This window comes from Hippichthys cyanospilos, chromosome 14 (assembly GCF_059441005.1).
Source record: "Hippichthys cyanospilos isolate Australia breed blue-spotted pipefish chromosome 14, RoL_Hcya_1.0, whole genome shotgun sequence".
Taxonomy (NCBI): domain Eukaryota; kingdom Metazoa; phylum Chordata; class Actinopteri; order Syngnathiformes; family Syngnathidae; genus Hippichthys; species Hippichthys cyanospilos.
In genome coordinates, this window is record NC_142382.1 from 12,840,990 (window position 1) to 12,855,528 (window position 14,539).

At 38.4% G+C, this 14,539-nt stretch overlaps 2 protein-coding genes across 2 annotated transcripts; both read left to right on the forward strand.

Moving 5' to 3' along the window:
- The first annotated feature begins 74 nt into the window (after window positions 1-74).
- tmem39b (transmembrane protein 39B) lies at window positions 75-8,613 on the forward strand. Its single transcript, XM_088434035.1, has 9 exons — window positions 75-228; window positions 989-1,171; window positions 1,241-1,460; window positions 1,781-1,864; window positions 3,002-3,156; window positions 5,664-5,997; window positions 6,851-7,038; window positions 7,151-7,271; window positions 8,248-8,613. Exons 2-9 carry the CDS (start codon window positions 1,041-1,043, stop codon window positions 8,479-8,481), a joined length of 1,467 nt encoding a protein of 488 aa, XP_088290161.1. The 5' UTR covers window positions 75-228; window positions 989-1,040; the 3' UTR covers window positions 8,482-8,613.
- A 601-nt stretch (window positions 8,614-9,214) lies between these two features.
- ccdc28b (coiled-coil domain containing 28B) lies at window positions 9,215-14,457 on the forward strand. The gene is made up of 6 exons (XM_088433548.1): window positions 9,215-9,364; window positions 10,593-10,848; window positions 11,640-11,809; window positions 11,913-12,067; window positions 13,655-13,677; window positions 13,750-14,457. Exons 2-6 carry the CDS (start codon window positions 10,610-10,612, stop codon window positions 13,802-13,804), a joined length of 642 nt encoding a protein of 213 aa, XP_088289674.1. The 5' UTR covers window positions 9,215-9,364; window positions 10,593-10,609; the 3' UTR covers window positions 13,805-14,457.
- Window positions 14,458-14,539: the final 82 nt, after the last annotated feature.

Sequence of the window (14,539 nt, forward strand, 5' to 3'; positions counted from 1 at the left end):
TTGCTGTTCGCCTTCACCACATTGCGGCGCTGTCCCTTTAAATGAGACTCCGCCCTCGGGTTGCTAACATCCGCCCTGCCGACTATCAGCGGCCACTCGTACAACAACAATGAATGTCTTTGGTGATTTCAATGAAAAACACACCAAGGTCTCTGTAGTTGTTCTTAAACTCTATTGCCTTTAAGTGGAAATTGATGCCACGAAGCAGTATTTGACACACGATTACTGGTAGGCTCCCATCCGCTTTTATATTAATTTGATATCTGAACGCTAGCTAGCTCGCTTCATGGACTCTTTAGCTTAGGCCTCTGATCTTTGTATTTATTCAAGCATGGTCTTGGCGGAAAGACCCTCCGGGTCCATTCGTTATTGTGTAGCCCCCACGTTTTTGCAGCTTGGACGGGAATGTTTCCCCGCTTGTATTCGTTAACGATTTTTTGACGTAGTTTAGTGACGACAGTTAAAGGGTTGAATGTGCAGCAAGTGTGAAATAGTTTGCAAGTTTATGATGCATGTTAATTAGAATTTCAATCGTTATGACTACAGAATTAGGTATTCGTCGCATTTTTACTGGAATAGCGACGAGTGCGCAATTTAATGGCTTGCTCTTGTTGAGACCACACCGTCAGGTTAAATGATTCATTCCTAATGTACTACAAGCACTGGCAAAAATATGGACTCACCTGTCTCGGAGTATGTTCATGCAGTTGTTTCATTTTGCATAAAGAAACTTAAGTCATTTGAAATGGCAACTTTCTGTCTGTAAGATACACTAAAAGAAATCACGAATAAAAGATGTGATACTCAATGACAGTTAATTTTTAGACCAAGCAGATGGAAAGAAAAAATTGGAATCATTCATTTATGAGGAACACCCTCCGAGACTGTTGATTCCATATTTTTGCCAGTTGTGTAGTGATGTCAGCCATCTAAATAGCATCTTTTTGGGGGTGCAGTTTGTCTTAACAGTTTTCCCTCCTCTTAACAGGTCTTATAGCAAGGAGAGGATTCCCCTTCGGTGTGAGTTGTGGGTGTGTGTAATGGCAGGTGGAAGGCGAGGGGCAAACCGCACCACTTACTGCAGACCCCCACTTGGCAGTGAACCAGGCTCAGTAAGCAATGGCAGCCACTCCACCAGCTCTCCAGTCACCGGGGTGCGATCTCGTACAAGGTTTGTTTGAATCCTTGGCCCACAGAATGCAGAAAAGCATAAGGAGCCTAATACATTATTTTTCTGCAGGAGCGGTACTGGAGCTTGCATGTCTAGCCCTCCGCTGGCTGCACAGACAGTGGTTCCCTTGAAACACTGCAAGATCCCGGAGTTGCCTGTGGATCACAATGTGCTTTTTGAGCTGCACCTATTCTTCTGCCATCTCATTGCCCTCTTTGTCCACTATGTCAACATCTACAAGACTGTATGGTGGTACCCACCATCACATCCTCCCTCACACACTTCACTGGTGAGTACCCTTACAGTGATATGGAAATCACCCTGCAAACAGTTCAGGTGTGATAGTGTCCAGGTCTCGACGTATTAGTAAATAGATAATTAAATCTTTTTAAACATCAGATGTACCACTTTATCTTGTATTAAAAACACATTGTTTATATATCAGTTTTTCTTGCAAAATGTTGCTTTCTGCTTTTTTCCACAATGTAGTCTTTTACCAACAAGCTCACTATGTATGTAAAGAGTAATGCGTCTCTTCCACTGTTGATGCCGTGCAACATTTTAATACATATGGCACAGCTATCCTTAAATCTTCATGTTGTTTTACAGAACTTCCACCTGATTGATTATAACATGCTTGTGTTCATAGTCATCATTCTGGCTCGTAGGTTAATTGCAGCAATTGTCAAAGAGGTGAGAATGCTTATTTTGCACTTTTGTAATGCTGTGTCAATTTGTCTCATTTTGGCAAAAACATGTTGAATATCATACAGTGGAGATGATCCAACGTATTGCTGGCGTCAGGTCGAAACCACGTGACTAATTAGGGAGGCTGGAATTGAAACCATGACCTCTGCATATGAGGTGGACGTGCTTTTGAACAGTCTTTCACTGTGCCGTCCTAAATAATTTGCCCTCAATGTATTGCACATGTTCCATTATTGCAGTACTTCTCAATTATTATTTTACAAAGCCCTCCTTATGAAAGCGATAACCTTTATATATAAATAAATAAAGTTGCATATAAAATGTTTACCTAAAACACACACAAAAGCAATATAAATCAACTTTGACAAGTTACCTACACTTTTAGTGTTTAGATAGGTTACAGGCTAGTTTAAAACAGAAAAAAATCAAGAGCATCAATTCTGATTCCAATTATGTTTGACAATGCATTCATTCATCACATGGAAGGAACAAAGCCTTTTCCATGGAGTCATGCATCCAAAGGAGGTCCGCTCCACTATTTGAGAAGGACTGCATTAAAAGAACATGGAGAGAAAAATATTCTAAGCTCTGCAAAGAAATAAAGACGAAATAAGACGTCCCGTTAAACAAGTGAAGTGCTGTGAGAACTTTCTTCATTGACAGTGTTCCAGTCAGTATGTACATGGAGTTTTCAATATTTTAATTTTGTCTTCTTGCACACAATTCTTGTTAATTTCTGACCACAACTAGACATGAGTAAGTTAGTAGCAAGTTAATACTGATCATAGACTTGAGTAAACATTTCAGAATGGTAACACTTGATTACTGTGTTTCAAGTCTGTACAAATTGCATTGGGCTTGATAGTGCAAATATAAACATTATCGGGTATTGGCAATAATTTTCTACCAGCTTCATATTTTAAAATTAGCAATACAAATCTTATACCGGACCTCATTTATTTATGCCACAGTATACCTGTTTTAAGTTGTTTGTACTGTATATGATTTTCGAAAAGGGCAACCTAATGTTTAAATCCAAGCAATCGTTTTGTTACTTTGTGACTTTTGATACATTACATTATAGCAATTAAGTGTCCTCTTGCTGTTTTGGCTTTCTTGCAGGCATCACAGAGTGGGAAACTGTCATTTCCTCATTCAATCTTCTTAGTTATGGCACGGTTTGCTGTCCTCACGCTGACAGGCTGGAGTCTGTGCCGCTCCCTCATTTATCTCTTCAGAACTTACTCCGTGCTGAGCCTGCTTTTCCTCTGTTACCCGTGAGTGCCACCATTTCTGCTTCATTCAGGGAACTTTGGACCTTGAGCTACTGAACGTGTTTACTTGCAGATGTTACTGTCATAGTGCACTCAGTTGTTGTCCCCACGCTTCTGTGAGTTAAATGTTACTTATCAGAGCTTCTTCCACATTAAGCGTTATTTATTATCTGTTGGTCTTAACACACAGACCCAATACACATTTAGTTGTCTGTTCAAGTTTAGGATTGTTCTTATCTCTGTTATTTACATTTGCATCTTTATTATCTCTACTGATAAATCAAATCCCTAACCTTATCTTGACAACTCTGGGACGATTGACGTTAAAAGGTATTTGTTAAAAACAAGGTTACCTGTATCATTGCCTCAACGCAATTCAGAATTATTAAATTACTATCACCACTATTGTGTATATTTCCATTAACAAAACTGAATATTATACCTCTGTGCTTATATATTTATTTATTAAAATATGAATAGTGAAAGAACAAAAAGTTAAGAGTCGGTTTACGTCATCTGTCAAAGATACGTGCTACGCAGGTTTTGCATCACTGTTTGCGAATACATTTTGGACTTTGCGCTACACATGGCATCGCTAAAATGAGAATCAAGCACCCGCCATTGGTCCTGAATGGTTTTTGAACAACTGCTTATTTATGTTCAAGAGTGCCAGGTTTAGCTAGACTTAATCCATGATCCATATGGAACGATCACCATGGTTTGGGGGGATTTTGGCAACCGGGAATAAAACAAGTCCTTGAGTAATGTGGATACTGAAAAACAAATGCAGGGATATTTTTTCTATTTTATATTCGTATTCTTATATTTTAATTGAGGCACACCGCCATGCTAAGGAAGCTGCAACCATTTATCATATAACATGTTCAATCCAACCTCAAAATAAACACATCAGATTATGCGTGGAATTCAATATTTTTTTAAAGTTGTACCAAATTGTTGCCCATTAAAAAAACGCTAGACGCTAAGGAAACGATATGTCAGTTGCAAACTCGTCATCATCGTATGATACTGCCAGCAATCTTCTGCTATCTGAGGATGCATTCAAATGCAGTCAGAAATTTCAAAGTCGGAAAGAAAAAAATACCTGTATTAGTAATAACAATAATAATTGCTAAGAATATACCGTATTATTATTGTTAAATAAAAACCATTGCTAAAAAACAGGCACAATAAGCAAACATCATGCAGGAGGGCCTGAGCTGAGATTGTAACCACTACACTACCGAAATGCCTTAGAATAAATATTGCAATTTACATGATTTTTGATAGCACATACGCTTAACAGTTCTAAGGTTTGGAGTAGGAATCTCTGCTCTGGTCACTTTGTGTGGAGTTGTACTCTGGTTTTCTTCCTCTATTATTCGCAAAAATTGAAGACTAAATTATGCATAGATTGATGTCAATCTGAGTGTAAATTGAATCTGCGAGTGACCAATAACCAGTCAAAATTGTGCCGAAAAGCTTGGATGTGACTAATCACAAAAAAAGAATAGAAAAGGTGAAGATAGATTTGATTTGAATAATGATTGTTGAATACCTGAAAATGGATAGATGGATGATGAAAATCAGACTAGCGTATATTTACAGCACCGTTTTAACAAGCTGTAAAGAAGAAATCACTCTTGCTGGTTGGTGGACAGTTCGCTGCTTGTTAGTAGGCGTTGACAATGTGGACATTGTACAGGGACACAAGAGCGCATTGATTCACTTTCTTCCGACTGCTGTTGATTTCACTGCAGTCGCTGTCTCACACTCATCACCTGGTGTTTGATTCATTTTAGGGCTGCATCGAGTGATCATTTTAGGGTTTGATTACTTTGTAGATTTTGTCTGATGTATTGATTAATAAGATTAAAAAAAACACGTTATTTTCCATCTTTTTTTTTTTAATGGATATTTTATAAAATTGAGACTTCAGGAAATCAAGCAAACAATTGTTTTTTGATTTGATTATTGTTCTGTCTGCAACATGTCAGAAATTTGGCAAAAATGTTCATACTGTAATTTTTTTCCAAATTAAAGGTAGATGTTTATAAATATTTTATTTGGATTTAACACAATGATCATCAGTCTGCTTTCATAGAGGACAAAATCAATCTGAAAATATGTATGCTGTATTGTTTGAAATTTTGAGTATTTGGACAATTGTAGTTCTCGAAATCGATTATCAAAACAAAGGATAAATTTGATTATTTTTAAGTTGAAATTTGATTAATCGTTGAATCTCTATGCATTGGGGCCTTTTACACTACTACTGGGACTATACTATATTTGCTGTTTGGCATTAAAAAATGGCTTGGGGGGACTCTGATTTCTGTTATTCATAATATGCACTTGTGTGTGTTTATGGATGATATGAAAGTATTGGTTATTTTGGGTGTAGTGTTGTGTGTGTGTGTGTGTGTGTGTATATGTGTGTGTGTGGGGGGGGGGGTTGGTGTCTCCCTATGCAATTTTAATTGTAAACTAATTGTGCCTCTTGTCTTCAGATTTGGGATGTATATTCCATTATTTCGGCTGAGCTGCGACTTCCGGCGTGCAGGTCCCCTTTCTCCCATCGCCAGCATTGGCTCTAAAGAGATGGGCAGCGTGGGCCGGGGGCGGGACTACCTGACAGTGCTCAAGGAAACCTGGAAGCAGCACACCAGCCAGCTTTACGGCGTCCAGGTCATGCCGACTCATGCCTGCTGCCTTTCTCCAGACTTGATCCGCAAAGAGGTGGAGTTCCTTAAGATGGACTTTAACTGGAGAATGAAAGAGGTGTTGGTCAGCTCCATGCTGAGTGCTTATTATGTGGCCTTTGTACCCGTCTGGTTTGTCAAGGTGAGACACTCGCAATCGCTGGTCTTTAACACTTTTAATGCCTGCAATTAAAAAAAAAAAAAGCCAATTTTCAGCAATCTGTTGTCCTAAAACCTTTTCTTTGCCTATTTCTGTTCAAAAAAAACAAAAATCTTGGTTGGCTTGGTAGGGTTTTTGTTGACGTCCTTGTGTGACGTCCAGATGGCCCTCAAAGTGTTAATATGCAGCACAACTTTTAAATGTGAATTTTAAAGTCAGTAGAATTTGCAATGCAACCACTACTCTCTGAAGAATTCAAGCTGCTTGAAACTTCAGTCATGTACTTCATGCGATAGAATATTTCAACAGCGACAGCTCAGTCAACATCTAAAGCAGCAGTTCTCAAAATGGGGGGTATGAATTCCCCTGGGGGTACGCGAATGAACTTCAAAGAGGTACATGAGATTTTAACATGGTTTCTGCAGTTATCAAATACAATTTCATGCTTGAAAACATTGTATACCTTCATTTTATTACGTTTTATACGTTTACGTTTCACCACTACAAATACAGTTCCAAAGTTTATTGGCTAAGACACGGGTGGAACGGCACTTAGATTTACATGATTTTATTCCATCCCAGAAATGCAGAAAAAATATTTCACATCATTTCTAAAGTTTGAGAACCTCTGGTTTAAAGAATTGAGCAAGTATTTGCTTTTTCTGTGGCTTTATTTGGTTTTTCTTTATTCGAGTACATTTATAGACACTTTGAACGTTGACTTCAGTGATTTGTCACTCACCGCTAGAGGGAGCCATATACACCCATCACACATTCACTTGGTAACAAAGGACACCTCAGTGATTGCACCTTCTTTTTTCCCCTCTCCATTTAGAGCACACAGTATGTAGACAAACGCTGGTCTTGCGAGCTCTTCATCCTGGTGTCAGTCAGCACGTCAGTCATCCTCATGCGACACTTGTTGCCGCCTCGTTACTGCGACCTTCTCCACAAAGCCGCGGCGCACCTGGGCTGCTGGCAGAAAGTAGACCCGTCCCTCTGCTCCAATGTCCTCCAGCACTTGTACGTAGTGCTCGTTCTTCATAGCTGCAGTCAAACCAGCCCATTCGCTCACTGAGATTAAGGTACATTGAGATTCATTTGGAAATATTGTCTGTGCTGCGTTTCCTCTCAGGTGGACGGAAGAATACATGTGGCCACAGGGAGTCCTGGTTAAGAATAACAAAAACGTCTACAAAGCCACGGGACACTACAACGTTGCAGTACCATCAGATGTATCTCATTATCGCTTCTATGTGAGTAATACTAGCAGATGAGCTGGCTGCAGACTGGTTTGTCCAGTGGTGCACTGAGATACGATTTTAGTAGTTTAGATACTAGAGAGTACTAGTTTAGCTTAGTTTTGATTTTTTGATTTTTTTTTTTTTTTTTAGGAAAAAGCCATCGCTGGGCTGATTACTACTGCTTGATGCATTTTTTTCTTTTTCGAAGCCAGAGCTTTTGATGTGGATTTCTTGCAACAAATACAATGCGCCAAATTGGCCCTTTGCCACACTGGTGAATGTGGAAAACAATCACCAGGACACAAAAGGGTTTCAGTTTGTCATTGGTGATGTGGGAGCATGCATTCCAAGTACATTATAAGTGAATTATTATTATTATTATTATTAAAACATTTTTTGGGGGAGGTGGTGTTCTGGATCTGATTAAGTCAGGGTTCTCAAACTCATTTTGATCGTGGGCCACATTATGGTTATCGTTTCTGTCAGAGGGCTGGAATAAATTTTAAGTGTTTGTCACACACTTTACCTAGTTTTGAAATCAAAGGCTGGTAAAAACTGTTCAAAAGCCAGATTAGGAACAAAAATTGTTGCTTTTCGAAGAGAACTTGCAAGTTCCGTATTTTAGCCAGAAACTGGAAGTCAAATCACCATTTCGCGCGCCACATAAAATGATGTGCGGGCTGGATCTGGCCCCCGGGCCTTGGTATTGAATTTCTGGATTCCTAAAAAAAAAAAAAAAAATATATATATATATATATATATATATATATATATATATATATATACACACACACACGTTTTGGCGGGGAATGAGTTGATGGCATTTCAATTCAGTTCGATGAATTCCCCATTGAAATGAATGGAATCTCATAATACCACTGTATATTTTTCATCTTGAAGAGAAATTGTAATATATATGAATAAACGATAGCGATTTGCGCCAGGTTTCTTTGGCTCACAATTGACTAGTTCTCTTTTCCATCTGCAGTTCTTTTTCAACAAGCCGCTACGAATATTGAACATCCTCATCATTCTGGAAGGAACGATGATTTTCTACCAACTCTACTCATTGATATGGTCAGAAAAGTGGCATCAGACCATATCGCTGGCACTCATCCTCTTCAGTAACTATTATGCCTTCTTCAAACTTCTGAGGGACAGAATTGTCCTAGGGAAAGCGTACGCCTTCTCAAACAGTCCATCGGACCAGAAAGTCAGTTAGGTATAAGTTATTGTGGGGCGCATTCAAGAAAAAGATGCTCAAGAGCTCTGTATTTTTTCTACAAATTGCTTTTTGTGTCATGCTTTTGTTCTGATCTGTCATAATAAAAAAGATATTTTTGTATTACTTAAACCTTTGTCTGAGTGTATATGTGCATCCTGTCCTTGAACATTCCACCTCAGTCCAAAGATTGGGCCTTTAAAATTTTTGTAATACATATATTTGATGGGACACACATAAGTTACTATCTTTTTTCATCTTTTTTTTTTAATGAGGGAACACCGTATATACATAATATTCAATCTTTCACAAGTTGTATTTATTTTTATCCTGTACAGTACTTTGCTATAGAATTTTCTGTATTTAATCTTTAACAGCAATGGAAGCATACCCACATGACAAATAGAACGTCTTGCTTAATTTTGCGTGGCAATCGAAATAACATTTGATGAAGGTTGAAGGAATATGACGATGGTAATGGCACATCGTAACCTCAAATATTTATTAGATGCTGTGAGATTGTGACCTGCATTTAAGTGGTGTCGCCAAGAATATATCGTATAAGACTGGGTTCAAGAAGGTTTCGTTTTGATATCCACAGATTGAAAAACATGAAGCTGTCATAGAAAAATAAGCTTTGGTAAAGTAGAAGAGAATTGTATGCGATCAAATAGTAGCGCCTTTAATGGCACACTGTCTCTTTAAGAATGCTGAAGGCTGCAGCTGCGCAGAGCATCGCTTGTTTCAGCTGCGATTTAACGTCTCTATTGATGCTTCGAGGTTGAATTAATCTCCCTTGTTTATTCCTACCTAAACGTGGAAAATGACAGATGGGGAAATATAATGTTGCGATCATTACTTCCCCCGATGCGTAACTGATTCGGTAAGTGTCATTTGTTTCATTCGATGTCTATTTACCATCTTCCTCAAAACAAAGACCACTTTTCAAACAAACGATAGGTTCTAATTGAAAATTTTAAGTGTTTTAGTAATGTGGATCTCGAGACTTAATATCTGCATGTGTAGTTTTAGGACGCCCTCGAAGGATCCACCAGATAAATGCTGTACTGACTGACTATTTTAATCATCAGAATCTAATAGGATTAAATGTCGGCTTCATTCTAATAGTGAAGTATAATTGTGTCTAACAAGAACACTGTACGCTGGTTAAATTAAACCACGGTTAACATGGGTGCAGTCTTTCTACAAGAAAAACATTCTTGCAAATATATTCTTTCCGTGGTTTTACAATAACAGTGACATTAACAATATTTGTTGTCAAACAAACTGCTCTGACTTTGTGCTTGCATTAACACAAGTTGCTCCTGATCTACAAAATCACCGTCGAATTGAAGAGAATTGATTTTCTCATCCCACTGCTGCCTGGAAGTCATAACATGAGGCCCATTTGAAAGGAGTTCTGTTTCATGTTGAGCCTACACTTGCACAATAATGGATGTACTAAACGTTTTGCCGTTTCAAAGATGCACACTTTGGTTTACACTGACAGTTATTAAAATAGCAATGTTTATTATTGTCTTTTTTAAGATAGTACTCCAATAGCAAAACAACATTCTGCTTTTGTAATGTCATTTTCAGAGGATTTTTTTTTCTCAAACCGGAGTGTCTTGATGTTGCGAAATAATATGTAATAATATGTTTCATCATTATATTGTATCGTCTGTTAAATCTGACATCTATGCATGATTTTGAAAGTGGGATTGACTGAGTAGTTTTACAGAAAAAAAGTCATATATTTTGAGGGATGTTTGTGGGGATATTTTTTTTCCAGAGAAAACGTGTAAAAAGTATGCATTTGTATTTTTGATTTTTTTTAGATTCAATTTTAAGCAGACTTTGCTCTTTTTAGACCTTGTCACATACAGTGGCAACTTTATTAGAATAAAACTGTGTTCTCTTAAATTGCTATATACATCCACATTGTTTTCCAAATGACTTCATTTTCATGATATTCATAATTTATTCATAATTATAGTACCATCAATGTTTTACCTTGCAATGGCAACATAATGTTCAAATTGAAAATGAGCTTCAAACGAGCGACATCATTTCAATTGAAATACTCCTTTATTTATTTTCCAAAATCATAGAGAGCCGCATTTCATTAATGATGGAGGACAAGCGCAAGAAGCGAAGCCCCAAAGTTTCCCTCCCGCAGCCACCTCCTCCCCCTATTAACCCACGAAAGGTTTCCGTCCTGCCTGCCAGCAAAAGTGCCACCTTCTCTCTCGGTCTGCCGCAGCCCCCCTCTCCCAAAAACCGAGGCAAGTATAAAAGGTCCATTGGTGCGGTGGGACAGTCCAAGGAGGTGTTCGCTGGTGTTGTGGCACCACCCAAGACTACCAGGTAAATAGACAAGCATAACTCTGGGGTGATGTAGGGTAATAATATTCAAAAACTGTGGCACCAGTAACACTCGTGTGATGTAGGATCTCTAGTGGGAAATGAAGGAATCCTTCTACTGAATGTTTAAATTGGACAAAATGTTTAAGTAACTTCAACTTTTGCAGTTAGGTACAGTTCAGTTGTATTTAACTTGTAAGCACAATGTGGAATTTTGATTGGTTTTCCTGCATGATCTCTTCTGTTGCCCACACTTCTTAGGTATGTATTTTTGAAATTATTTGTGAAGTGTTGTACGAGGGTCATTATTAGTATATGGGCTTTCTCTTCTCATTGTTAAAAAAAGGAAATCATTGCACGAGTAATGTTCAAACATATGTAAAAGTTCAATACGTGCACATTTTAAAAATGTGTAGAAGTATACATTTTAATTGAATCACTAAGGGTCCTCTCTGTATTTGATCAGCACAGTGTTGATGTTCAAAACGTGCATTGTGTGTCAGTGAGTTCAATACAACTACTGTATATATTTGTTTTCAATTAACCCATGAGCCAACAAAACCAGTGCACTTTTGCTTTGAGTCATGTTCGGATTATTTAAAGCGGCTTTTGGTGACAAAAGTATGACAACCACTGTATTATTACGATACACTGGTAATATGGTGACTTGATTACATGAATGTTAACATGAATACTTGTTAGATAGGGGCAAATCCAATCACCGTCGCTTTTTTTATGCGCTCCGTAAATAAGTTTAGGATGTTCATTCTTTCTAATTGCTGTAACCCTTCCAGGGCCCACAAGGAGAAGCCCAGGGCCCCCCAACCTGCAGGGCCTAGCAAAGTAGTGCAGTCATCCCCCCTGCAGCACTCATTTCTTACCGATGTGTCCGATGTGAGAGAGATGGAGGGAGGCCTCCTGAACCTCCTCAACGACTTCCACTCGGGCAAACTACAGGCTTTTGGTAAGATCATTTGCAGCGAATTTGGAAGGCTGCAGCGTTTTGCAAAAAAAAATAGGTATAATTTCCCACAGAAAACATGACCGTGAGCGTGTGTGTGAGGCAGGTAAGGTGTGTTCCTTCGAGCAACTGGAGCATGTGCGCGAGATGCAGGAGAAGCTGGCGCGACTTCATTTCAGCATGGACAGCCATGTGGAGGAGCTTTCTGAGGACCAGAGGAAGTGCGCCTCCGACCACAACCTGGAGCACCTGCTAGGCAATGTAAACACTTTATTCTAGCTAGTTTTTCAGGTACCTGTTCTTTGTTGGGAGTACACTAAATCTGAAAAAAAGTTAGCCATCTGTCAAAATAGCCACACCCTTTTTTGTCAAGCCCATGACATAAATACAGGAGGGGTTAAAGGGACAGTGTGTAAGATTCAGACTGTTTTTCATTAAAAAGGAACTAAATAATTGTAAATTTCAAAAACATGCAAATGCATGTGTTCTTAATGACCAACAGTATGTTTTAAATAATCATAAGTCTAGTTATCGATCGATTTTATTACATGGGGGGGTGGCACTTCTCCGGTGGCAGCCATGTTTGTTAAAGCTACGGACAATGGGAAATGCAGCACTTCCTGCTGTCTGTAATGAAAAACGGTCTAAAGCTTACATACTATACCTTTAGTCAAAGGCATTTGAATATTTTATATTTATAAGGTTGAACGCAAGCAATATATTTCCTGAACTTAGTGAAAACAATTACTATTGTTTTCAGTAAATTCTTACATGCTTAAATACTAGGTTTTGGTGGTATAAAAATTAAGATATCAAGAAATAAAAAAAACAACAAAAACAAGACTTCCATAATTATGATCCGTGATTGATTTGATCTCTTTTTAATCTCACCTGAGAATTGCAGCGAAAAACCCTCATCCAGAGTAAATTTAGATACATCTTGCTGTTATTGTAGATCAAAAGATTGGTACGTATAAAATAATGACATGGTGTTACTGGCTTCTGTCTTTAACAAATGGAGATGTAACATTTACCGTATCTTCAGATGTATTTGAAACTAGTCCAAAATGCTGGCTGCAACATTTAGTTTCAGGAGGAATGGCCCTGTTTTCTTTTGTCAATCGTCCAAATTTAGAACGTAACATTCAAATAAACATTATTCATCCTGTCCGTCGCAGACTTACTCAAACGCCGGAGTTTTGGAGTTTAGTTTGGCATAAGGGCTTTATTATGACTCACCGCATAGTGTATTTGTTAGCTGTGGCCTGGGTGCTTTGCATTTATGTGTACACCTTAATTATGTAATTCATCACAATTAATCTGACACTCATAAATGATTCTTAGATTACTTGATGTGGCTTTCTCTTGATAGCAAGGTCCGAAATTACATGTAAAATGGTGGTATCATCCACAAACATTTCTGAATCCGGGGGGGGGGGGGACTAGAATCTGTCATTTGATAGCTTTTAACTTAATGTAAGAATTCAATCTAGTGCCTATTTGTTTTATTGCACAGGATGTTTTGAAAAGTAGAGTGCCTCATTTGTGTCCGAGAAAAAAAACAAAACAAAAACAAGGTTGAGAAAAACAATCGGGCTCTCGATGTTAGCCATCGTGGAAAATTCATGAAATATTTAGTGAGGCTTGGAACAACATTCTCATCATCCCTTTTGCCTCCCTGTGCTCATCGTATACCATTGTGACTGAACTTGTCTGGTCGAAGGGCATTCGACGGAAATATCGACAAGCAAACGCGTTATGCAATACCCCGTTATGGACCAGTATCAGGCTCAGGTTCCACTTACAGTATACCCGTCTAACTTTTTTTGTCTTCTCTTCATCTTACAGCTCGAGGAGCTCAGCACTTCAATGTATCCTTTTCGTCTACCCGATTCTAAAATAACGCAACCATGTTTGCCATGATCTTTAATGTGCGTGTTCAGACAAAAGCTGCACCTGGCTGAGAACCAGGACCTGCCCAAGACATCTGCCCCCTGACTAAGTGAGCTGTTGAGCGGCCGTAACATCCCAGCAGAAGTGGTTACCATGGACATATTCCACACGGCTGTCATAGTAACACGATGGACGCTTTAAAATAGGGGGAAGCTACTTTTCTTGTTAAGGCGCTGAAGGTACAGGACCAAATGACAATACCAAACTCATTCAAAGCACAAGGGAAAAAAACTCACGCGCGACTGAATCTATTGAGGCTATTTTGTACTTCAAAAGGAAATTTTATCAGGGATTTAACTTTCGGGACACATTATCCTTGAAAACTACATTGTGCTTCAGTCAGTCGCTTTATAGCTTTGCTAACATTTTCAACAAGCTGAACGTTAATATAGGACTTCATTGGAAAACCAAATGTACAGCTTATTTTTGGGAATACATATTTCCAGGTATTATGACATAACTGTCATTCAAATTTCTCTAAAGTCTTTGGGGTTTAATTAAGATGTGTATACTTTGTCTTTATGTACGGATTCAACATGGCAGCTACTTGTAGTTTAGAGAATTGAAGGGGTGAGTGTTTGCTTGATTTCATACATGTGTTCCCCGATGGGAAATTTCAAGTTATTGCTTGGCCCAGCCAATTATTTTTTGTCTCTTGTGAATCTATTAATAAACACATTTGGGATTGCCTCTCGCAATTGCTTTCAGCTTTCATTGTGAAAAGTAATTACATGAGTAAAAAGGATTTTTTTTGTTTTTTTACCCTGACTTTGTCAACAT

What these genes read in the sequence shown, in the direction of transcription:
- tmem39b (XM_088434035.1), top strand. Translation starts at nt 1,041, where the DNA reads ATGGCAGGTGGAAGGCGAGGGGCAAACCGCACCACTTACTGCAGACCC. An exon ending in GGGGTGCGATCTCGTACAAG is followed by an intron (nt 1,172 to 1,240) that starts GTTTGTTTGAAT and finishes ATTTTTCTGCAG; the next exon opens with GAGCGGTACTGGAGCTTGCA. An exon ending in TACCCGTCTGGTTTGTCAAG is followed by an intron (nt 5,998 to 6,850) that starts GTGAGACACTCG and finishes CTCTCCATTTAG; the next exon opens with AGCACACAGTATGTAGACAA.
- ccdc28b (XM_088433548.1), top strand. Translation starts at nt 10,610, where the DNA reads ATGATGGAGGACAAGCGCAAGAAGCGAAGCCCCAAAGTTTCCCTCCCG. An exon ending in GCACCACCCAAGACTACCAG is followed by an intron (nt 10,849 to 11,639) that starts GTAAATAGACAA and finishes TAACCCTTCCAG; the next exon opens with GGCCCACAAGGAGAAGCCCA. An exon ending in TGGAGCACCTGCTAGGCAAT is followed by an intron (nt 12,068 to 13,654) that starts GTAAACACTTTA and finishes TTCATCTTACAG; the next exon opens with CTCGAGGAGCTCAGCACTTC.